The sequence below is a fragment of the Phaenicophaeus curvirostris genome, chromosome 8, assembly GCF_032191515.1.
Source record: "Phaenicophaeus curvirostris isolate KB17595 chromosome 8, BPBGC_Pcur_1.0, whole genome shotgun sequence".
NCBI classification, from domain to species: Eukaryota; Metazoa; Chordata; class Aves; order Cuculiformes; family Cuculidae; genus Phaenicophaeus; species Phaenicophaeus curvirostris.
The window spans coordinates 28,417,548-28,440,589 of NC_091399.1; the positions used below are offsets into that span (position 1 = coordinate 28,417,548).

A 23,042-nucleotide genomic window follows, 5' to 3' on the forward strand; every position below is an offset into this window, starting at 1 on the left:
GTTTAGTAGTGGACAGGGATGGTTGGACTTAATGATCTTGAAGGTCTTTTCCAACCTAGTGAGTCTGTGATTCTGATTCCACAGCATGCACACAAACCCCTCACACCCCATTGCATGCACACACACGACTGGGTCTGTCTTCAGCATCCCCCCTTCTTTGCCCCACCGAGGAGAAAGAGTCAGACACGGCAGGTAATTTATATATAATATATATATTTACTCTTTAAAAATAAACCTTCAGTCCCCACTACCGTCTGTACAAACTACAAAAATAAACCTTTGCTCTCTTTGATATAAATAACTTAGATGGCGTGTTGGGGGGAAGGGGGGGCTGCCCACCGTGCCCACGCCTGGCACGGGGACAGGGTCCCCGAGGCCACCCCAGCTCAGCAGCAGCGTCTGGAAGCAGGGGGGTCCGGGGCCACAGGCACAGCAAACACCGCTGGAGTTAAAGTGCTGGGTAACGGCGTGGACAGTGCCTGGGATGGGGACAGGGACAGGGGCTGGCCTCAAGGACAGCCCCGTTGCACGGGGACGTGGTGAGAAATATGCTTTCCCAGTGAGATGTGCCCAGTGGCACCGTGGGCACCCACCAGCGTCTGCTGGCACCAGGGTGTAGAGCACGTGTGGCACAAGGGGCTGTGACCATGGGAAAGCTCAGGGGCTTGGCACAGCAAGAACCACCCCAGGACACCCTCCAAAACCCTGCCTGTGCCGTGGGGCTCCTACCACAGCACGTACCCCGATCTTCAGCCCTCCTGTGCTCGCCGGTTGGGAAACCGAGGCACGGAGCAGCGCATTGGAGGGGCTGAGCTGCTCGAGGCCACTCAGCACCCCATGGAGTGGAGGCACGAACCTCGTGCTCCAGCCTCGGGCTCCAGCAAAGGGTCTGCCCCTCCCTGCCTGCACCCTGGGCAGCCGGGCGAGGCCGTAGGCTGAGAAATAAATCTTTTAAAATAAGCTTAAAAATATATATCTCTCTATAGATAGTTTCCCTTTGAAATAAATAAAGGGGGGGGGTGCCCACCCCAGGCCTTGCCCACGGCACCCCAGGGCACGTCTGGCTCTGGGGCTGCCCCCTTATCGGGACGTGTGGGGGACACTCTGTTGGGTCACCCCAGCACGTAGCCTGGGTGGAGGGGTCCCCAGAGGGGGTGATGGAGAGCAGGCAGTGACCCCGCAGAGGGGGAGCTGGCAGGGCACCGAGCCCACCTTGCCAGCAGCTCCAGAAACAGAGGAGGGGGTTAGTGCTTCCATTTCTGGGGGGGGGGGAGGAAAGTCGGGCAACAAGCCCGGTGCAGGGTAACCCCAAACCCTGGGTGATGGGATGCGGCACCATCGGCACAGCCCCAGTGGGGACACACAGGCACGAGGCGGCCTGCGCACAGCTTGCATAGAAGTGCCAGCCTGCCCTCTTGAGCCCCTTCCGAGGGGGCGTGGGGGGCCAGTCCTCCGCAGCTGAGACCGGGGGACGTCGCCGCTCCGGTGATTAGCAGCACGATGCGGGCGACCCCGCTCTGCAGCCTCCCGTGCACACCAGGCACGGGGGAGATGTTCGACCCAGGAGCTGGAAATCTGCAGGGAAAGAGAACGTGGCAGGGGATCGGGGGGGTCACTCCAAACCCACCCCGCCGTACGTGAGCCCTGGGGTCGCATGCCCGTGCCCCCAAACTCACCTAGCGGCGGCCACCTGCTCCACGTCGTCCCATTTTCTGCATCTCAAAGGCATCAGGCACGGCAGCGCCGGCGGTGCCGGGCACGCTGGGCTCCTCCAGGCAGTCCCGCTCGCCGTCTGTGAAGCCCTCATGGCTGAAGGTGGGGTAGGAGCCGGGCAGAGTGGGGTGCAGGGCCACTGTCACCGAAGCGGTGGCCGTGACGGTGGTGTAGCTGCCGGCGGGGCCCTGCAGGTGGGTGCTGTAGGCGGGCAGGGCTGTGGCAGGGCCTGCGCGGGTGCCCAGCGGGCAGGGCTGCGGGTGGTCTCGGGGCGGTGCGGGGCACGGCTCCCCAAAAGGCAGTGAGGGTGCAGGCTGCGGACCAGGAGCCTCCTTCTTCCCCTGGACATCTGGGCTGTCCTTGTACGGCTTCAGCACCTGCAGGGGAGACACGGAGCATAAGCCTGGAGAAGAGGAGGCTGAGGGGAGACCTCCTTGCTCTCTACAACTACCTAAAAGGAAATCGTGGAGAGGAGGGAGCTGGGCTCTTCTCCCAAGTGGCAGGGGACAGGACAAGAGGGAATGGCCTCAAGCTCCACCAGGGAGGGTTTAGGCTGGACATTAGGAAAAAAATTTTTACGGAAATGGTCATTGGGCACTGGAACAGGCTGCCCAGGGAGGTGGTTGAGTCACCATCCCTGGAGGGGTTTAAGGGATGGGTGGACGAGGTGCTGAGGGGCATGGTTTAGTGATTGATAGGAATGGTTGGACTCAATGATCCAGTGGGTCTTTTCCAACCTGGTGATTCTATGATCCTATGATAAGTAACCCCGAGCATCCCCCTGGCAACCCCACCAGCCCCACTGAGGACCCACGAGCCCTCCGTTCTCTGGCTCTCCCCATGACCCTCTCCCAGAAGATGCTGGGAAGGTGGCGATGCCCTGGCGAGCAGACACTCACGGTGATACGGGGGAAGCTGGGGTCCTTGCCGGCCTCCAGCAGGATGTGTGCTGGGGTGGGGGGCACAATGAAGGGCCCTCGGGGGCTGCCTGGCCCCACACCCTCCACATAGCACTCCGTGTCCGGGTCGGGGAAGGTGGCAGGCCAGGCTGGGGCACGTCTGACGTAGAGCCCCCTGGCACCCAGGCACGGGGGCACTGCCTCCAGCGGGGGCAGGCGGAGGCTGTTATCCACCAGGGATGCCTAGAGAGAAGAGAGGACAGTGTCAGAGGGACTGGGGACGTATAGGGATGGAGGAATGTAGGCTGGCAGGGGGGATGGAGTGAGGGCTGCGTGGGGTGAAGGAGATACGAGGTGAAGTAGAGATGAGGTCAGACGGGGTCCGGGGGGATGTGGGGGAGCTGAGCATGGGATAAGGCAGGAACAGGGTCAAGCAGATGCGGAGCAGAGAAACGATGGGGTAAAGTAGGGATGGTATGGGATGAGGGATGGGCTGAGGTGGGTACAGAGCAAGGTTGGGACTGGGCAAGGCCAGGATGAGTATAAGGGAAGGGGAAAGGGGAAGGGGCAATGGGGGATGTGGGTACACGGTGGGGGAGTGATAGGGAGAGATGAGATGGGGGTCTCATACCTCAGGGGGTGGCCCGATGACAGAGAGCAGCACGGGCAGCAGCACCAGCCCATTAAGCAGCCCCAGCAGTGTCAGGATGGTGAGCACCGCAAAGAAGTACCTGGGGGGAGCCGCGGGCAGAGGGGGTAAGCGGGCACAGCCCCCATAAACCATCTCACCCCAAACACCCCACACACCCCAGCCCCACCATGTCTCCGCAGCCTCCATGCAAGATGGGGCAGGTACACCCAGCAAAACACGTCCTCACCAGCTGCCCCACAACCCCATCAGCCCCAGTGGGGCTGTTACGCTCACCAGCCCCCACCGCAAAAGGCTTTTGGGGGCAGCAAGCAGCTGGTTTACCCCTCTCCAGCACACACCTCATGATGAAGTCAAACTCGGAGCCAGCCAACATGAGGACACCCAGGAGGGTGGAGATAGCACCATCCATCACAGGGGCAAAGGTGTGCTCCAGCGCTGCAGCCGAGCGCACGTTCCTGCTCCCCGTAGCCGTCAGGAAGCCCTGCATGGGATGGGAATATCACGTGGGGCTTATTCCATGTACTATCCATGATGTGGCCACACATCAGCATTATCCAAGGGGGTGCCGCGGGGTGGGAATTGGGGTGCTCCACGACGAGGCAGGGGTCTGTCTGCACTCACCAGGGCAACGTGGACAGTGAACTCCACGCCGATGCCGACCGAGGCGATGAGGATGACCACGGGGATGGCACTCAGCTTGATGCCCATTAGTCCCATGATGCCAAACAGCTCCACTGCCATCATGGCCAGGATGGAGACCTGGAGGGGGGCAGTGAGGAGAGGCTGTCACTGGATGTCCCTACTGCCTGCTGTCCCATGCTAGTCATCTAAATAGGGCAGACTCACCCTATTGCCTCTCTCCCCTCTATTTACGGTGTCCTTCAGTCCCATCCATTGGGGGTAGCCCTCAACCTCCTGTGTGTGGATGTCTCCAAACCCCTGTCCACTACGTATGTTCCCTTCATAAGGGATGTCCCTGATCCCTCCATATGGTTGGACTCGATGATCCAGTGGGTCTTTTCCAAACTGATGATTCTATGATTCTATGATTCTATGATATGGGTGTCCCCCCACAACTGCCACCTCCGTATGGTGTCCCTGGCTGCCCTGCGTTCACAAAGCAGGTAGCCAGGGCCACCTAGCAGGACGGCAGCACTGCTGTATGTCCCCAGTTCCCTCCTATCAGAAGGGCAGCACAGCTGGACCTTCCCTCCACCCCACGTGTGTCGGGGTGCGTACTCACGATGATGCCAGCCGTCCAGGGATTGAGCAGCAGCAGGGCACAGATGAGGAAGGTGCAGGCCAGCAGGATGCTGATGGCCAGGAGGAACCAGTGCCGCAGGCCGATGTACTGCTCCCAGAAGAGGAAAGGGTAGCCGCTGGGGTAGCTCAGCACCCCGTGGCGCTCGGCTGCCTCCTGGCAGATGGCCCGCACGCTCTCGATCGCCTCCACGAAGTCGGCTGTGTGACGCAGACCACTCAGGTAGAAGGGGAACTGGGCGAACTCCAGCGGCTGGGCTGCTGGGACTGGGGAGGAGAGCAGGGGCAGGATGGGGGTAAGGGCAGAACAGGCAGCACGGGGGGGTGGACAACACAGGGGCACCCCAGCCACACCAGTCTGAGGGCAGCCCAGGCAGCCCAACGCTTGGCTGGGTACCAGGGGGCGGGGAAGCAAGCAAGGAACAAACTGGGGAAAAGAAGGAGGCGGTTTATAGGGTAGGGGGTCACCGGGAGTAGAAGAACGCTTGTGGGGCAGCGGGGGAACAGTGCGCAGGGTCTTTTTTGTGGTGAGATGCTCATGGGGATGTTGCTGCAGCAGGAGGGTGAAGGGGCAGGGGGAGTGTGCAGTGGGATGCTCAGGGTTTGAGGGGCAGGGGAGCACAGGACAGTTTCTCTACTGGAGGCTGCTGACGGGACAAGGGATGCAGAGGGTTTCTCTTCTAGGGGATGCTTGTGGGGCAGCAAAGGTGCAGGGAGCAGGGTCCTCTGCAGGGGGGCAGGAAGGGGCCACGGGGAGCCCACCACGCTCACTCACTTCGCAGATTCTCGCCCGTGGTGTCATACTTGTCATGGATCCACTCGGGAGGCGGGGGGTAGAAGTTGGCCTGCGAGGCAGCGAAGCCCAGGGGGTCATTGCTGGCCCAAACCGTCAGGCAGATGTAGAAGGTGTCGGGGGGGATGATGCCGTTCTCGTCCACCAGCCGCCGCGTGGTCAGCTACAGGGAGAGGAGGGGCGTGAGCAGGCACCAGGCACGAGCAGGGCACCGAGCACAGTGTCATCCTCGCCCCAGTGGCCCCAACCCCCTCCCCACACACCTGATTGAAGTTGAAGGGCTCCTTCTTGTTGCCGGTCTGGATTAGGAGCTTGTACGCCAGTGCCCCATCTTCAGAGCCGTTGCGGTAGCTGTCGTGTGTGATGCGCCCAGCTTGCCAGTCCTTGTCAAAGGTGGCCTGGAGCCCTGGGGACACGGCGCAGGGGATGAGTGTCCTTTGTGCCAGGCCACCATCCATGTATGGCACCCTATGTGCACCAGGGAGAGGCACACAGAAACCCCAGGCTTTCAGCTTGGCATTGCTGGTCACCTTGGGGACATCAGGGGACCACCCTCCCTAGGGTGCCACACACCGGGGAAGACATTCCCAAGACAGAAGGAAGAACGTAGGCTGGGGAGAGGGTCCTTGAGCAGGGAAGAGGGCCCTTGGGCAGGGAAGAGGGCACTAGGGTGGGGAAGGTCATGGAGAGAAGAGGGGTGTCCCTCACCTCGAAGCCAGTCCTGGAAGTAATGGAGCCACATCTTGGGCAGGTCACGATTGCCCTCCCGCACCACGTATTTTACGGTGCTGAAGGCCTGGTGCAGGTTGAGCAGGGCAGCTTGGGCACCCGGGTAGTGAAAGCCGCCCTTGGTGACGATGAACATGTTGTAGAAGGAGAAGTACTTGAACTGGGCCGAGATGAAGGCATGTGCCTTGGTGTCCCGCGGCACGATGTCCGTCAGGTAGAGCCCGTCGTGCACCATGGTGGTGCCATAGAGGCTCAGCCCCAGCAGCGCCACGAACAGCACCGCCACCACCGCCTGCAGGGACAGCGGGGGTCAGGCAGGGTCCCATGCCACCCACCCACCTGCCCTGAGGTGGCACCACCGGGGTTGTCCCCGTCTCACCTTGGTCCGGCTCCGCAGGAGGAGCGGGGCGTACTTCTCCCGGGCGAAGTCGGCGAGGCTCCAGCGGCAGAAGGGGAGGGGGACGCACTCCCGCCCGCCCTTGGCCTCATCCAGCTGGGCCAGCAGATCCCGCGTGGAGCTGGACGGGGCGAAGACCTGCGAGCCCAGGGGGTCAGTGGGGGGCAGGAGGACAGCAGGTGAGGTGCACACCTGGGAGGTGGGTGGCAGGACAGTGACGACGTGATGGCCCGAGGGGTCGCACCGGGTGAAGGCTTGCACAGTGGTGGTGATCTGGGTGCTGGTGGCCATGCCGGGGTGCCCATAAGGGGAGGGGTGGCAGGCGTGGTTGTCATTGGCGTCAGCGAGCTCCTGGGGTTGGATCTGGATGACCCGTGAGGAGCAAGGGCTGCAGGAAGAGAGGAAAGGAGGAGAGCAATGAGGGAGAGAAGCAGAGCCACCTGACACTTTCAGGGGGTCTGCAGGGTCAGCCCCATCCTGAGCAGCCTGGCATGGGTTACCTGTAGAAGCAGCAGAGGATGTCGAGCCGGCGTTTCTCCCGGCGGTGCAGGTCCAAGCTTAGGATGGCAGGGAAGACGAACAGCACCATGGCGAAGTTGAACACCACAACCACTGCAGCCTGTGGGCAGCCGGGGGAAATGTCAGACTGGGGTCTGGCCACCCTTTCCCACCCTTCTTCCCCGAGAGAGGGAGCCCAGCCCACCTGGAGGGAGAAGGCACGCAGGGCAGGGATGGGCACCAGGGCTGCCATGAAGAAGGCAATCATGTTGCTGACGGAAGTGAGAGCCACACTGGTCCCCGTACGCTTCAGACACTCGCCCGTTCGCTCCTGTGGGGAAAAGAGAGAGGAAGTGATGACAGCGGCTGTGGGGAAGCAGGAGGGGACCAGGGAGCCCCCAGGCAGGGTTTGGTGCTCACCTTGAAGGGGATGTGCTGGCTAGTCTCAGTGAAGGCATGAGCCAAGAGGAACATGTCGTCCACACCGATGCCGAGAGCCAGGAAGGGCAGAACCTGCCAGAGAGCAGCTGAGATCAGCAGGGGGACATGGCCACCGCCTGTGAGGGGACACAGCCACCCCATAGCCCCCAGGGTCCCACCAACCCCACGGTACCCGGCTTCCTGCAGCACATACCTGGGTGGTGGCTGCGTTGAAGGAGATGCCCAGCAGTGAGCAGAGCCCCAGGCCAGAGGCCACGGAGAGCGCCACAAGCAGGACCCCGACCAGTCCCACAGCCCCTTGGGACTTGGAGCAGTCCCACCGCAGCATGGTGACGCAGGCGTAGGCCAGCTGGAAGAGCACAGCAATTTAGCAAGGATGGGGGGTGAAGAAGGGACAGTGGGGAACAGAAAGAGGGGACACACGCACCATGAGGAGGTAACCTCCAGCCACCCGGATGGCGCTGACATCGGAGAAGGACTTCATGATATCATTGAGCGTGGTGGTGGAGAAAGCATGGACACTCTGTGTGGCGTTGGGTGGGATGGAGTCCTGCGCTATCTGCCAGAGGCACAACCCATCAGAGGAGTCAAGACCACCCCCATTCCCCAGTACATCCCCCACCCTGAGCCATCCAGGGTGTCAGTGTCACCGAGTGTCCGTCGGGACACTGGATCACAAGAGATTGGTGCCAGGACCCACGGCCAGAGGAAAACCCCAGCACAAGGGGATGCCACGCACCGGCTCACCCTGCCCAGCCCCATGTGGGGACTGTTCCCGGTGCCCACCTCCACAAATTTCCTCTGCCAGGCCTCCAGGATGGCGCTTGCCTTCTCCTCACTCCAGCTGATGTCATGGATCTCGTAGTCATCCTTGAAGTGCTCAAAGAGCTGCCGGGGGCTCATGAGGAGGAACATGGTCTGCAGGGCCTCGGCGCTGGAGGACAGGTATGCACCTTGCTGGGACCGACTGCAACGCTCCAGGATGCCAGAACGGGTCCATCCCCCACCCCATGGCTCCCAGCCCCTCCGCGGACACCCAGGAGAGGGCCCCAAGCATCCCATCCCACCCTATTTGCTTGGAAGCACTGCCCTGCTCACCAGGCCTATGCACTCATCAGCCTCACATGCACTCCCAGACAGCCCCGCAGCCCCTCTTGCAGGTTCCCGCAGGCACCAGATGATGATGAGGATAAGGGAACCCTGCCCCAAAGCATCCCCGTGGGTCAGCGCTGTGGCTGGGCCCCTGCACTGTGCCTGTGTTCCCCTACACCGCAGCGGCTCTCACCGTAGCAGCTTGCCCTGGGAGTCTTTGGTCGTGCCACCTAAAATCAGCTCCTCCTGCCAGCGCATGAACTTCCTGGAGAAGCCGTGGCAGCCCCCTGAGAGCTCAGCTGGGATGTCAGGGCTCTGTGGGCAGAAGGGAGGTGTTAGAGACGCAGGATTGTGGGGCAGGGAAGATTGCAGCAAGCCCCAGCACCTCGCCTGGTCCCCACAGACTGTGACCCACCTGCTGACTCTGCTTGTTGGGAGCACTGTGGGGGCACTGGGGGTCCTGGGGGTCCAGGCAGGGCCGCTCCATGTACGCTTGCCCCACCTCTGCCTTATCCAGCAGCTCTTTGAAGCCTTCCAGGGATGTGAACTGCCCCAGCTCCTCCATCAGCTGAAGAGGGTCCAGGTTGCTCCATTGGATGTCTGGGCGGCCCCTGGGGAGAGAGAGAGGCACCGGGGTGACGAGGGATGCTGAAAACCACCTGCAGTACCACCACTGCCACCCCACCCCAGACCTGGGGCTGTGCCTGCAGGCTCGCAGGGTGCCCTCGAAGGCAGGATGTGAGGATGCAGAGGAGCCGCATCAGTCCCTAGCGCGTTCCCTACCCCCTCCCGGGGCTGCCTGCGGCATCCCCCATGCCCTGTGCAGCGCAGCAGGCCGTGCCCTGAGTCAAGTAGCGTGCCTGATCCTGTTAGGCTGGGACAAAGCGGGGGGAGCCAGCCCCACCGCCCGGCCCCGCTTTGTGCAAGCAGTCAGGCCGATTACTGCCCGCACGCTAACATCTTGATAGAGGGGAACAGGCAAGAGAGAGCTCCCTACAACCCCTCCTGCCCTTCCTGCCATCTCCCCGCAAGCACAGTTTGGGGACCCGGCACTGTTTCCAGGGGTTCAGGATGGTGCGGACCAGGTTCAGCAGAACCCCATGGGACCCAGGTAGCCGGGAAAAGGAGCTTTCCCATTGCCTGCGGATACTCTGCTGTCCCCATCCTAGCCCAGGATGCTGGCGGCCAGCTCTCAGCCTCGCTTGGCTTCTTTTTAAGACAGAAAGGACACACAAAAAAAGCGCCAATAACACAGCCCAGCGCTCCAAAGAGGGGAAGAAAAAGCCCTGAGCGAATGTGGGCTCTGGGGAGAAACGCAGCCTAATAATTCATGAAGGCTGGCTGGGCCGGAGCCGCCGCTCGAGATTCCCACATACCAACCGGAGCTGCTGCTGCTTCCAAAGAGAGCCCCTTTTATCTGCTTTCGCTTGCTTCACTGAGCCAGGGCAAATCCTTTTGTCTTTCCATAGATTGCTGCTCTTTGTTCTCCCAGCTCCCGCCCCAGTTCACCCCTCGGCGTTAAAAAGGGGGACGAGTCCCCATGGGCTGGCGGGTGCTCAGCCGGGGTGCCCAGGCGGGCACCCGCTCACCCAGCTGCGAAGAGAGCTGGGTCCCACCGCTGCTGCGGGTGCCACCCTGCCTGCCACATGTCCCAGCACCAGGATGTCGCTCACCCCGGCAGACGATGCCACCAGCATCCCACTTGGCACATCCACGCCAGCCCCGCCGGCTCCTGCAACCAGCTGCTCCCCAACTCTGGATGGGGAGAACCTGAGGTCTTGGGGGGAGCAAAGCCAGTCCCCCAGTCCTAGCTGGGGATGCTGTGGCCCCTTCCCCCTCCTCCCATCCAGCAGCAGCCTGAATAAGGCCACTATTTCATCTGTTTGGCAAGGGGCAGCTTTCAGAGCAGCATTAGCATGAGAAAGCATGGGGCTGCGTTTGCTGACAATGCACAAGCTGCCCCGGCTCTCCTGGACAAACACACGTGTAAACAGAAGGAATGTTGGGGGGGATCCCCCCCTGCCCAGCCCAGGATCCCCGGCCCCACCACTGTGGTGCACAGAGCTGGCTGGGAGTCACTTGCAACCCACCCCCGGGGCTCTGCATCTTCTGTGTCCTCGAGCACAGCTCAGGAGCGTGTTTTCTCCTCAGATGTGCTGCAAGGAGAAGGCCCCAGACACCTGCTTGTGCAGCTCTGTCCTGCATCCCCATTCATGGATGTGCCACGTGTGCCACTGCTGCCAGGTGCACAGGACAGAGACCTGTCCCTGGGTTGTTGACCCAACAGGATCAGCAATGGTGGTGGGACCATCCTGGGGCTGAGCAGGACGAGCAAGCAGCACCGAGGGACCAGGCTGCATGAGGAGAACAGACACAGCCCCTGCTCCCACCCGTATTCCTCTGCTCCCCCCAGGACAGCCCCAAACACTCACGGGAGGTACGCTGAGCCTCCCTGCAGCTTGGAACCTTCCCAGAAACAGTCCAGCGGCGTCAGGATCACACAGGGGAACAGCTTCTCTATCATCTGTGGGAGGAGGAGATGCGACAGGTCAGCAAGGGATGGATGAGGCCCCCCCTGCACCCTCCCCAATGGATCGACAATCCCCATCCCACCACAGCCCATCCACTGCTCATTTCTTGGGGTACTGATCCCCTGGTGGGGGCTCCCTGGGGACCACGTCATGCTCAGCACTCACCCTCTCGATCATGCCATTCTCAATGATGGGGACACCTGACTTGTAGCAGATCTTATTCAAATCCCACGACCTGGAAAGGCAGAAAGAGGAGCTAAAGACAGGCACCATCCCACGGGGGACACAGCAAGGGGTGTGGAGGACACGGCGGGGGTCCCCAAACCCCCATCCGGAGCCGGACTCACTTTCCGTACAGCGAGACTTGGACTTTGCTGGCAGCCAGGGCCGCCTCGAGGTGGAGCTGCAGGGCCTCCTGCGTCAGGATGTTCTCCCCGTCCTGCTTTGGGGTCTGGATCAACATTTGGGAGGTGTAGACGGACTCCTCGCCCAGCTTCTCCTTGGTGTAGCGCAGCTCCTGGCTCACCCGGCTGCCCGCTGCAGAGGGAACCACAATAGGTCCTGTCGGTGCCAAAAACCCCCATCCCACCAACCCCACCTGCCCACCGGGATGCCTGGGGAAGGGGACAAAGCGGGAGCGAAACCTGGCAGCATCAGATGGTGCCATGTTATCCTAAGGGGGCTTCTTGCTGTAGGATTCCCAATTTGCTGTGTGCCTTGGGACCCAAGCAGGGGGCTTCTTGCTGTAGGATTCCCAATTTGCTGTGTGCCTTGGGACCCAAGCAGGGAGCATCCCACCCCATGCCGGACCAGGCATCCTCCTTCCCACCAATACAGATATTTCCAGCCCTGGAGTGGCTCATTGGTTTTGGTTTCCCTGCAAAAAACCTCATGAACAGACATGTGGGATGCATCCTGCGCCACAGATGCCCAACACAACCAGACGCCAACAGAGTGAGCGAAACATCCCACCCTGTCCCTGTCCAGATGCTCCCTGGCACCCCAAGGAGGGTAGGGATGGGCGTAGGGAGAGATGGGCACCTCCAAACTCCCTGCAGGCGCCAGCTGCCCCAGGAGAATCTTTGGGACAGGGGAGGGACACGGTGCTGGGGAGCTCTGCAGGACCCCTCTCCTCCTGCCAAGGCTCTAGGATCCATCCCCGAAGGCAGCGGAAGAGCTCTAAGCGCAGCAGGGCTGAGGTTTCCGGGAGAAGCCACCAATTTTATTTGCAGAAGGGAAATTCCCACCCTCGCCGGCGCAGTTGGGCTGAGCTCGAACCCTGCGTGGTCTTTTGCATGGCGGAGCAGCATCCCCGGGACAGCTTTCCCCATCCCTCCCGGCACAGCAAAGCAGGGATGACACAGCCCAGGGGAAGGCAGGAGGCTGATCCTAAGACCCAAAGCGCAACATCCAGCCACCCTGCTCCCCACCCAGAGGTTGGGGGGGATGCTGGCTGTAGTCCCCACTCCAATGCCACCCACCAGGGTGCCCGGCATCAGGGCACTGATGGGGAAAAGCCGGCTCCTGCCCAGCCCCGGGTGCTGGAGAAGCACGGGGGGGTCAGGATTCATCTGTGCTGGGACGCTCCCTCAGCAAAAGGCGGGGGCCCCGCCAGGCCTGGGCCCCTGCCAGCACTGAGGAGGCTGGAGCAAGACCACAAATAAGGAGCAGAATCTTCTCTTTTAATGACTTATTATATGGGTTGGTGGTTTTTTTGGGTTTTATTCCCTGCTTTTTGGGAACGGGGAGGGGGAAGCATCTTTATTGTTCCTGGCTGGGCTGGGGAGCAGCTGGTGTCCATCAGATGCCAGTTGGGATAGAGGCTGTGCCAGGGCTGGGAAGCGGGAGGACAACACGGCTGTGGCCTTTTTGTGTGTCTCCGAGGGGACAGCAGCACCCACAGTGAGGGGACAAGGTGTCACGGGGTGGTGAGGGGGAACCCATCCCCTTCCCAGCAGGCTGGGAGGTCAGGCAGGAGGTGCGCCGAGCTGCTCTGATCTCAGCCTCGCCACCCAAGCTGAAGCCGGGTGGGTGGTGGGACACTGCGATTGGTGGTGGTGGGGGGTGCCCAGCATCACCACTGCTCCCAGGGGATGCAGGAGGAGCTGCGCATCTGCAAGCGTGGAGTGGGAGAGGAGCCCCCCAAAAAATTAAAGAAGAAAAAAAACAAAAAAAAAAAAAAGAAAAACTAAAAAGCCGTCCCTTGTAATTAGTGTTAATTTGGAACAGGGCACTGCGAGCCGTCAGCAAGCTTCAAAGGCCGTGAGGAAGCCTCAAATTCCAACACCCTAATTAACCAAAGAGCAACATGAAAAGACAAGGCAGCACACACAGGGCTGCCAAGGACACTTCAAACGGGCGCGCGCCCGCCGGCCGGCCAGCCCAGAGCCGAGAGCGGGGCGAGACGCCCCACGCTGCACGCAGCCCCCCGGCCCAGGGAGGGGGCGGTGGGGGGGGCACCCCAATACCAACAATGAACACGTTAATGAGGAACTGTATGTAAGTTATTCTTCTCTCTGTCTCTCTCTCTTTTTTTTTTTTTTTTATCCCAATTAACAAAGGGAGCCCTTGGCTTTTTCATGCAAAGGGCCCTCTGGTTCCAATCAGGCACCCAGGTCCTGCTTATTAAGAGACCACTTTGCTCCATGGCAGGCCTGGCTTCACCCCCTCTTGGACCCCTATGCTGGGAAAAGGAATCCCCCCATGCTCCCCAAAACCCCACGGCAGGGCATGGGGGCAGGATGGTCCCAGGCAGCAGCCATGCCTTGCGTGAGCATCCTCCCTGGGTTGAGCATCACTCCTGAGTTCCACTGGCTGTGGGTTTCGCTCTGTGCGGTCACAGGATACAGGAATGCATCAGTGAGGGCTGGAGGGTGGATGGAATTGCCATGCCCCCCCTAAACACCCAGGGCGCAGAGCAGGCTCCCACTGTCCCCAAGCAAGGAGTGTGCGGGTGCCAGGGAGAGGACAGGGTCCCCCAGCAGCAAGGGTGGCTGTGTGTGTGACTGCCTCCCGCCCGCGGGCCACACCAGGGGTGCCTTCCCCATAATTATAGCATCCACAACAAAATTATAGAGCAGGGCGGGAGCCTCCCTGCCCCTTCCTGGCCACCCTGTCTGAGCTGCCCCCCCCCCTGCCCCCATCACTGCTGGCACAACACCCTGGGCTGCAGCCTCAGTGCTGCAGTCACCTCACCCTTGTCCAGTGGGACCAGCTTGTGCCCTCGTGTGCCCCAGTAGGTCCCTGCTTGGTGCCAGCCCCCCCCACTCTCCCAACCAGGTCAGGCATTGTCCCCCTGAGCAGGAAGGGGTCTGATCTGAGCTCCCCCAAAGGCTGCCAGCACTGCCAGGACTCAGCTCAGCGGGTTTGGGGTCAGAGGAGCCCATGCCAGGTCCTGCTGCACCCTCCCCTGCACAGGGCTCGCCCATACGCAGCCCCCCTCCCTGGCATGACAGCAAGGGAACATCCCACTGTGCCCACCCAGGGCAGGAGGTGGGCAAACCCCGTGGGGACCCTGTCCCCAAGCACCCACGGATGAGGGGCAGTGGGCTGAGTGTGCCGGGGCAGCACGCCCAGGAGCCACCGGGAGGGCAGTGGGTCAGGGCAGGCTGCCAGCCCCACACCGAGTCCTCCCTCCCTGCCTGGCAAAGGCAGAGGGGCTGGAGGTGAGGGAGGGCGATGGAGAGGCTCTGCTGCTCCCCAGGATGATGTACGCTGCTGCAAGGACCAGCCTGTGTCCTCCTGGGGTGGGTAGAGGCCGTGGTCCAGGGCAGCGCCACTGCCATGCAGGTGGCACCCAGGCATGACCATCAGCCATTGCCACTGATCCAGGTGGGACAGGGTGGCAGGGAGGGAGCATGCCTGGGTACCTTGTCCTCACTTTGCCTCCAAAAACCAGATCCTGTCCTCCTGTCTGTGGTAACAGAACTAGGTAAGGTAGTGACAAACACACCGAGTTCCAGGTCTAGCCAGTGCACAGGGGATGCTGCAAGCCCTGTCCCAGGGCCAGCAAGCCCCACAACCAGGCCAGCCCTGACCCCTGCTCCAGTCGTGCCCACCAGCCAGGGAAGAGCTGGAGGCAGTTTGAGTGGTTTTCCTGGGGACCAGTCCCCTTTCCACATCACAACAACCCAACGCCAGGGCTAGAAACCCCTGCTTAAGTCCACAGCTGGGATGGGGGGGCAAGGGCATGCTCAGATCCCCTGGGAAAAGTCATTCCCATGGGTACTCCCCTCTGCAGGACCCCCCAGCTGCAGCAAAGGGCACCGTGGGGGCCAGCAGCGGACTCTCGTGCCATCCTGTGGTGTGGACTGAGCGCATCCCACCAGCAGATATGCCCACCTCTGGGCAATGAAAGCCCCCAGCGGCAGCGGAGAGATAAGGGCATCATCCCCCATCCCATACATCATCCTCCATCCCGGTGGAAGGGGGTCCCAAGGCACCGCCCCGAGCATCCCTCAGCTGGCCGCTTCCCCGTGCCGCGCAGCGCGCAAGCCGGAGGCCACCTTCAAAGTGTTGTGGGGCGGATTAGCTGGATTAGGGAGGCAGTGAAAGGACCCATGCTGCTCTGGAGGAAGTCTCGCCCAGGGCACGCTGAAAGAGCCATTTTTACCTGTCCCGGCTGCTACCGCCAGCCTCGCCAAGAGCCCCGCGGCCTCGTCCTGTCAAAACACATCCTCACGGCCCCATTCACCCCACCGCACGGGCTGGCCCCGAGGAAAGGGGAGGATAGGTGGGTGGGCGGCAGGTGGGTCTCCCTGGCACTGCCAAGGGATGAACTGGGGGCTCTCGCTGCTTCCCAGGAGCCTCTGAGCAAACCAAACCCCACCAAAGGGGCTCCCGCCACCCGACTAAGTCAAGAGAAGAGGGGGAGGCCTTCAAAAAGCCAGCGGCGGAGGGACTGAAAGGGCCCATTTGGGGCCAAACCCTTTTGTTTAACGGCGAAGCTAAATTAATGTCTTTATTACCCCAAATCGCGGGGCAGCGGTTCCCAGCACAGCGAGGGGGGCAGCCAGGAGCTCGCGCCGCCCCGGCTGGCACCGAGGGGACAGCGCGACCCCCGAAAAAGAGGGGGGGAAATAAAAAGGAGGGGGGTGGTGGTGGAAAGGAGATTCAGTTGGGAACTATTCACCACTAAGACTCCTGTCAGCATTGACATAAATTTCCACTGGTGTTGGCATTTAGGCATTTGCCATTTCCATATGTATAGGGCTGCCTGTACTAATTATGCTAATCACCCCCTCTGTTGGCTGCTGTGAAAAATGGCCACATTAGGCACTCCACTGCTTGCTAATGTCACTTAATGTGTGGTTGAAACATACATTCATCCCCCTCTGAATGGTGAAATTTTTCCACATTGCTGGCTTCATTCAGGCAAGAAATGAATTTTTTGAACTCAGACCACTTTTCCAGGCCCGAGGGAGAGGCAGATAATAAAACCCTCTTCTCGGGCCCTGGCGCTGCCCCCCTCCCAGCCGCCAAATAACGTTTAAAACGCAAAAAGTGAGCCCCCTCCCTAAGTCCACGGATACGTCTAAGTTAAAAAAAAAAAACAAAACAACCCACCAACATGCTTTCTAGGAATTAGAAAAATATTATAGATATAAAGTTGAAAAGCAAAGTGAAATGGATAGGGGGAGATAAGCCACAGCCATCTGCAAAGAGTCTACCAGGCTTTTTGGGTTAATTAGCAAAATTTTCCAGCCCAAAAAAGCAGACTGAGCTGTCAAGGAAGGGAAAAGGAAAAGCAAGAGGTTTCACGCTCGCCTCCCGAAGATAAATAAATAAAGGCGAACTGCCTGCCCCCCATCTCTGGGCAGGCAGGAGTGGCTGGGTGAGCCCCCCGCCCCCTCCCCAGAAGAAAGGTCCTTTCAGAGCCAGCCGGAGCTGCAGAGGAAAAGATGCTTTGGAGCAGAGGGCAGAGCCAGCCAGGATTTTAGGATAACAGGGACCTCGGTGCTCAATGGCAGCAACGCCCTGGCTGCCCCTCGCGCCTCTGAGCCCCCGAGTTTGGAGGCCCTGAGGGGGTCTCAGCAACGCCCAGACCCTGCGAACAGAGAGACTGTAGAGTCCTGAAGGAAAAATCCCACCGTGCTAGGGAAGAGGGTCCCCAGGGAAGCACTGGGGACCCCTGGTAGCCCCTTCCCACCCTGTGGGCGACACCGGTGCCACTGAACCCCAAGAGGAGCAGGGACCCTGTCCCCACAGGATGCTTGTCTGGGGACAGAGCAGGGATGGGGCAGCCCAGGAGATGTCACTCGGGTGCAAGGGATCCTGAGAGGCATCTCCCTGACCCACCACAGGAACAAACTGCCATTGGAGCCCCCCCCATGCTGCTGGCACCAGCCCCACGCAGCCCCCCGAGCCCTGCAACCCAGCTTCGCCTGCTCCTTTCTCAGCCTCTGTACCAATCTCTCACCCTACAAAACCCACCCACCGGCAGCAACGAGACCACCCACCTCTCCCCGTGCCCACCCAGAAATGGCCACAGCACCCCGCTTCTCCTACGGCTGCTGCCCTACATCCCACCACAAACAGTGGGGGTGGTGGCTGGGAAGAGGGGCCATGCGGACGAGCTCCCCAGGGCAGGGGCATGGGGGAGAAGGCACCAAATCCCCACGCTTGGCTTTTCATCGTGGCTTTCCCACTCCTGACGCCCTTCGCTCTGCAAAGACAAAGCCAGCTGAGGTCTCATCTCCTGCTGGCCCCTGCGGTAGGGGAAGCCCCAGGGCTGCACCCCAGCCCTTCCCTGGGTGCCAGGAAGAGGACACTCTGTGCCAAGTCCTATTGCAGAGGTCAAGGAAGGACAAAAACTATCGCCAAGGGCGTTGAGGATGTCTCTGCTTCATGTCCCAAGCTGGGAACGAGGCAGCAAATTCCCCTTGCCCCCATACCGTGCATCCTATTTCATCCCACCAGCACATTTGGGGTGTCCCTGACCCCTCCAGGAGAGGATCGAGTCTTCTCCAGGGAGACTCGGCAGCTCTTTGAGAGTGCAACGGCTGCGCGGGGCGCTGAGCTGTTCCGGTTAGGAATTAACCCGGCCTTCCTTTGAACCAGCCCTCAGCGCTATAAATCAGACAGACCCATTCACCACCCAGGGCTCTGCCTGCCCGGAGCTCACCACCCCGGCCCCTTGGCCCTACAGTCGCCCTGGGAGAGCTGGGAACAGCTGCCAGGTGTCTAGAGGTAACTCAACACTCGCCACTAGCCAGGATTTCAAAGCCTCTGAGTGGCTAATTGCTTCGGAGGAGCCTAATTGAACATTTCCACAGTCGAGTCCAATTTATGGGGTGACATGGATTCCCTCCATCGGCCAAACAGAGATGTGGGGGTCAGACACAACCCCAGGGCATCCCCCAGCCAGATCCCAGCCCATGGCACAACCCATAAAACGGGACAGGGCACCCTGCGCTTCCCCATGGTGGATGGGGTCACAGCCCAGGCTGAGGGGGACCCAGCAGGGGACCTGTCATCAGCACAGCCCCAACACCGACCCCAGCCGTGTAAGGCTAAGCAGGGCTGCCCCTCCTATTCCCCTGGATAGGGACAGCAGCGTGGTGCCCCCACAGAAAGCATCTCCCTTCCCTCCTTTGCCCCAGAGGGCTGAGCTCAGCCTGTGACAGAGACAGCCTGGCATGGGGTCACACTCTGCTGGGAGCACCGACCCCCAGCCCCGGGGAGAGGCCGGCGATCTGGTACAGACCAGCTCCAGGGATCCATCAGAGGCTTCCCAGAACACTCAGTCACCCTGCCTCTGAGCTGGGATCTATGGGCTGAGGACAATGGGACTGGGACTCCCTGCACACACACCCTGCCCCTTAGACACCTTATGTCTCAGGGCCAGGATGGACCACGCTCCTAAAAAAGCTTCAGAGAGACCAGGAGCTGGGGTCCCTTGACACCCTGGGGATGCAAAAGTTTTGGGGCCAGGCTGACAGGGCACCAACTTTGCCAGCCCAAGGGCAAGAGTTGTGCTGCCTCAACCTGGCACAGCTGTACCCGGCTCACTGCAGAGGGAAACGCACACCAGCCACCCTGCCACAAATCCAGGAACAGGAGAAAGTGGAGGCTGAGAAAAATCCCAAAGCTGCTTCCAGTGCTCAGGAGACAACCACACAGCCAGGGAAATTGTGTCCTGCCCCCCAGTAATGTACATCCCCACAACAGAAGGACAGGGTCCAGAGATCAGGGAGGGCTGGGTACACCCAAGGACACCAAGGGACCGTGGGATGCTTTGATCTCACCAGAAAACGCAAAAGCAGAGGTCAGCAAAGAGGCAAGGACCCACAGATGGTTATGGGTAAGGGAGGCAGCCCCACAGCTGACTCACGAGACTGAAAGAGCTACTGCAAACCTTTCTTCCATGACCTGACCCACACATGCCCGTCAGGCACTCTGCAGGACTAAAGCCACATCGCCCTTGGTGGTTGCAGCTAGTGCCAACGCCTGAGGACAGCCTCCCTGAGCTCGCTGGGGCCATGCCACCCAGAAGCAAGGCAGAGGGGTCTGCCCCAAGTGCACATTCCCAGAGAAAGAGCCCTCCTAGGAAGGCCAAGGGGTTGTCCAGAGCAGCACCCTGCAGAGCATCCCGAGCATCACACACCATCCCCGTCCCCAGGTGTTACAGATCCAGAGCAGGGGCTGTGTGCAAACCCCAGCGCACCCATCGCCTGAGAAGGGGCAGGACACCCCAAGTCTGCGGTTTTTTCACTGTGAGTTAAAAACACTACAGCTCTCAACACCAAAGAAAAATGCTCCAGCCATAAGAAAGAGCCAGTTCCTTGGAAAAACCCCCAGCACCCGTGTCACGGCCACATCACAGCACGGGGGAAATATCCCTCAAGAGCCACCACAGTCCCATCTGGCTGTCCCCACGCGAGCAGGGAAGCACAGCGGGGCGTGGAGTGCGTGTGCAAGAAAAGCTGGGTTTCTCAGCACTTCCAGAGTTCCCAGGCTCAGCCCTTTCTCCATCCCGCTCTCTACTCCGGTGAGCCACAAGTCCCGTTCTCCCCCAACAGGAACAACCACAGCCACTTCCCTAGCTCCGACCGCGGCCGCACAAAGTGCTGACTCCATGCAACCCCAAAAGCACAATACAAATCCGATGGAGCCAAAGCCACGACGCGGAGCAAGGGAACCAACCACGCATCCCTCCCGCAGCAGCCACTGCTCAGGCTCCAGCAGGACCAGGAGGTATCACTGGATTTCTCTGCTACGTGTCGCGACGTTATCGCTGGATTTCTCTGCTACGTGTCGCAGAGGAAAGGGGTGATGGAGACGAGATCTGAGGGGGACAGGCGAACACCCCATGAGAGTGGGGAGCAGGTGGGAAAGCTGGGCATTCCTGGGCAGGGGTGCGTGCGTGCATCTGTGTGCAAGCAGCGAGGGAGCGCAGGGCCTTAATAAAAAAAAAAAAAAAAAAAAAGGGGGTGGGAGAGCAAAGTTGCTTCTATTGTTGAACCAAATCCAAGAGTAGCTGAGGACCACACAGGGAGCGGGGCGTGGGGGAGGAGGCAGCGCTCCCACACAAAGATGGCTGACACCCCTCCGCTGAGCAACATCTGCCCCTGCACAGCACCCCGCCGGGACCCCAGCCGGGGAGAAACCCCTGCAGGCCAGGGGATGGCAGGGAGACAGGGTGCGATGTGGGGTGCTGCCCCCCACCCCCTCCCCAGGACCCCCCCGAAGCAGCAGGGAGGCACAGGCGAAGCGAATCGCGGAGCTGCAGTTTGAAGAGAGCAAAAATCCACGCTGGAGTTTATTAATAACAAAGGAGCAGGGGTTGGGGGGGGATCAGCCGCTTCCACTCGGAAACGGGGATTTGCTCCTGCCTGACCCTGCCCGCTGCCCCATCCCGGTACGGGGCTGCCAGCGTGCCCGAGGGCTCTTCCCGTGGGAAGGGGGTGCCCACGCGTGGGGGTTGGTGCCAAACGCCATCCCTGCGTGTCCCCACTGGCGCGGAGGCACAGTCGCAGCTCAGCACGGGGACGCGCACGGGGGTCCCTTCGCTACTCAGCATCACGGACCCGCCGCGCAGACGGGATCCCCGTCCTCCGCAGCCTCGCACGCGGGAATCCCGGCTGCACAGAACCGCCGAACGCCCCGAGCTGGAAGAGACCCACGAGGCTCGTGGAGTCCAACTCCTGTCCCCGCATAGGACAGCCCCAAAATTTACACCATGTGTCTGCGTGCATTGTCCAAAAGCTTCTTGAATACTGTCAGGCTTGGCGCCATGACTGCTTCCCTGGGGAGCTGTTCCAGGGCTCCACCACCCTCCGAGCAGAGAACCTTTTCCTAACATCCAAGCTAAACCTCCCCTGGCACATCTTCCTGCCATTCCTGGGTTGTCCTCCTGCCCCGCTCCCGCGCTGTCACCTGCCTCCGTGCCCCACGGAGGGACAGAGCCACACCGGGTCCCTTCCCACGGGCTCCGCCGCGCTTACCTTCCACCCAGAGGTGCTCGATGTCGGTCTCGATGGAGGCTACCCGCAGCCCCACGGCCAGCGCCCCAAACACCAGCAGCCCCACGAAGAGCACCTTCCCGCAGTGCCGCTGGATCCGACAGCCCAGGGCGAAGAGCAGCGCCTGAAAGCGGGCCCGCAGCCACAGCGGGGCCCTCCGCACCACGGCTCTGCCCTGCGGAGAGGGCGAGGGTGAGGATGGCAGCGGGCAAAGGGCAGCCCTCGCCCAACGAAGCGGGGATGCCCGCAGCCACCGCGCTCCGGGACTCCTGCCGTACCCACCGTGCCGGAGGTCCCAGAGAGGGAGAGCGTGGGTGCCCAAGGAGGGGGACACGGGGAACCCCGAGATGGGGTAGGTGGGGGGCATCCCTGAAATGGGGGGCTTGGGGGGTGGGAAAACCCTAAAATGGAGGCGCTCAGGGGGAAAAATCCCAAAATAGGGGGGGACAAACACCAAAATGGGGGGTCAAACCTCCAAAATGGGGGGTCTCAGGGAAGGGGGCAACGCTGAGCTGGGGAATAAAGGGGTGATCCCTGAGCTAGGGAGGACGCTGGGGAAACTCGAGATGGGGAGACACGGGGGTTACCCCCGAGTCGTAAGATACAGGAGAACTCGGAGCTGGGAGAGGGGTATGGGGGGAGCCCCGAGTCTGGAGGGACACGGAGCAAGACAGAGATGGGGGACTAGGAGAGGGGAGAGACCCCGAGACGGGGGACTAGGAGGAGGGGGGAGAGACCCCGAGACGGGGGACGCGGGGGCTTAAGGCCCCCAAAATGGGAGATAAGGGGGATTAAGGACCCCGAGAAGGGGGATAAGGAGAGGGGGAAGGACCCGCAGGACTCGAACAAGCCGAGATGGAGCAAACCCCGAGCCGGGAATCGAGCCGGGGGATGCGGGGCGACCCCGACCAGGGGCCGGGCGGGGGCGGGACCCGAGGAAAACTCGCCCCGAGGGACCCGAGGAGACCCCCCCCCATTCCCCATCCCCATCCCCGACTCCGCTCACCTCGGCGGGGCTCTTGGTGCGGGCGGCGCGGGGCGCGGCGCGGTCGGGCTCGCCCTGCATGGCGTGTGCGCGCTCGGCGGGGCTGGGCGCCCCCCGGTTAAGTGGGGCCGAGGGCGGCCCCCATGCGGGCGGCAGGGCCGGCGGTGCCTGCTCAGTGCCCGGTGCGCGCTCTCTGCCCGCCGCCCGCCCGCCCGCCGCGCCTCTAAAGGGGAGGAGGGGGCGGGGGGCGCCGCGGCCGCCGCTCCCATTGGCCGGCGCCGAGCGGCAGCGCCCATCGCCGCTGCCTGGCAACGCCGCGGCCACACACGGCGGCACCGCCGCCCCCCGCCGGCACCCACGGCAAACCGACCCCCCCCCCCCCACCCCCGGGGGGAACCGACCCCCCCCCCCCCCCCCGCCCCCGGCACCGCCACGGGCAGCGGAGCCCCCGCAGCGGGGCAACCACCCCCGGGAGGGAGCGTCCTGCTCACCGCGGGCACCCCCGGGAACCAGCATCCTTCCCCCAGGCACCCCCAGAAGGAGCATCTTTCCCCCTCCGGGCACCCCAAGAAGGAGTATCCTTCCCCCA

The 23,042-nt window shown here is 61.6% G+C and overlaps 1 protein-coding gene across 2 annotated transcripts; it reads right to left on the minus strand.

Moving 5' to 3' along the window:
* Positions 1-886: 886 nt before the first annotated feature.
* PTCH2 (patched 2) lies at positions 887-22,616 on the minus strand. 2 transcript variants are annotated; one of them, XM_069862948.1, is made up of 24 exons: positions 22,475-22,616; positions 21,451-21,643; positions 11,353-11,542; positions 11,171-11,240; positions 10,907-10,998; positions 8,890-9,085; positions 8,668-8,789; positions 8,169-8,316; positions 7,810-7,941; positions 7,576-7,731; positions 7,362-7,454; positions 7,147-7,272; positions 6,944-7,062; positions 6,426-6,831; positions 6,026-6,338; positions 5,581-5,723; positions 5,300-5,480; positions 4,508-4,725; positions 3,886-4,023; positions 3,603-3,745; positions 3,244-3,343; positions 2,613-2,855; positions 1,677-2,090; positions 887-1,575 (listed from the first exon to the last, which is right to left on the minus strand). In XM_069862948.1, the coding sequence occupies exons 1-23, from the start codon at positions 22,532-22,534 to the stop codon at positions 1,677-1,679; spliced, it is 3,996 nt and encodes a 1,331-aa protein (XP_069719049.1). In that variant the 5' UTR covers positions 22,535-22,616; the 3' UTR covers positions 887-1,575. The 2 variants fall into 2 exon arrangements, with proteins under 2 accessions (XP_069719049.1, XP_069719048.1); XM_069862947.1 differs by having other exon boundaries at positions 4,508-4,791.
* Between the last annotated feature and the right edge of the window lie 426 nt (positions 22,617-23,042).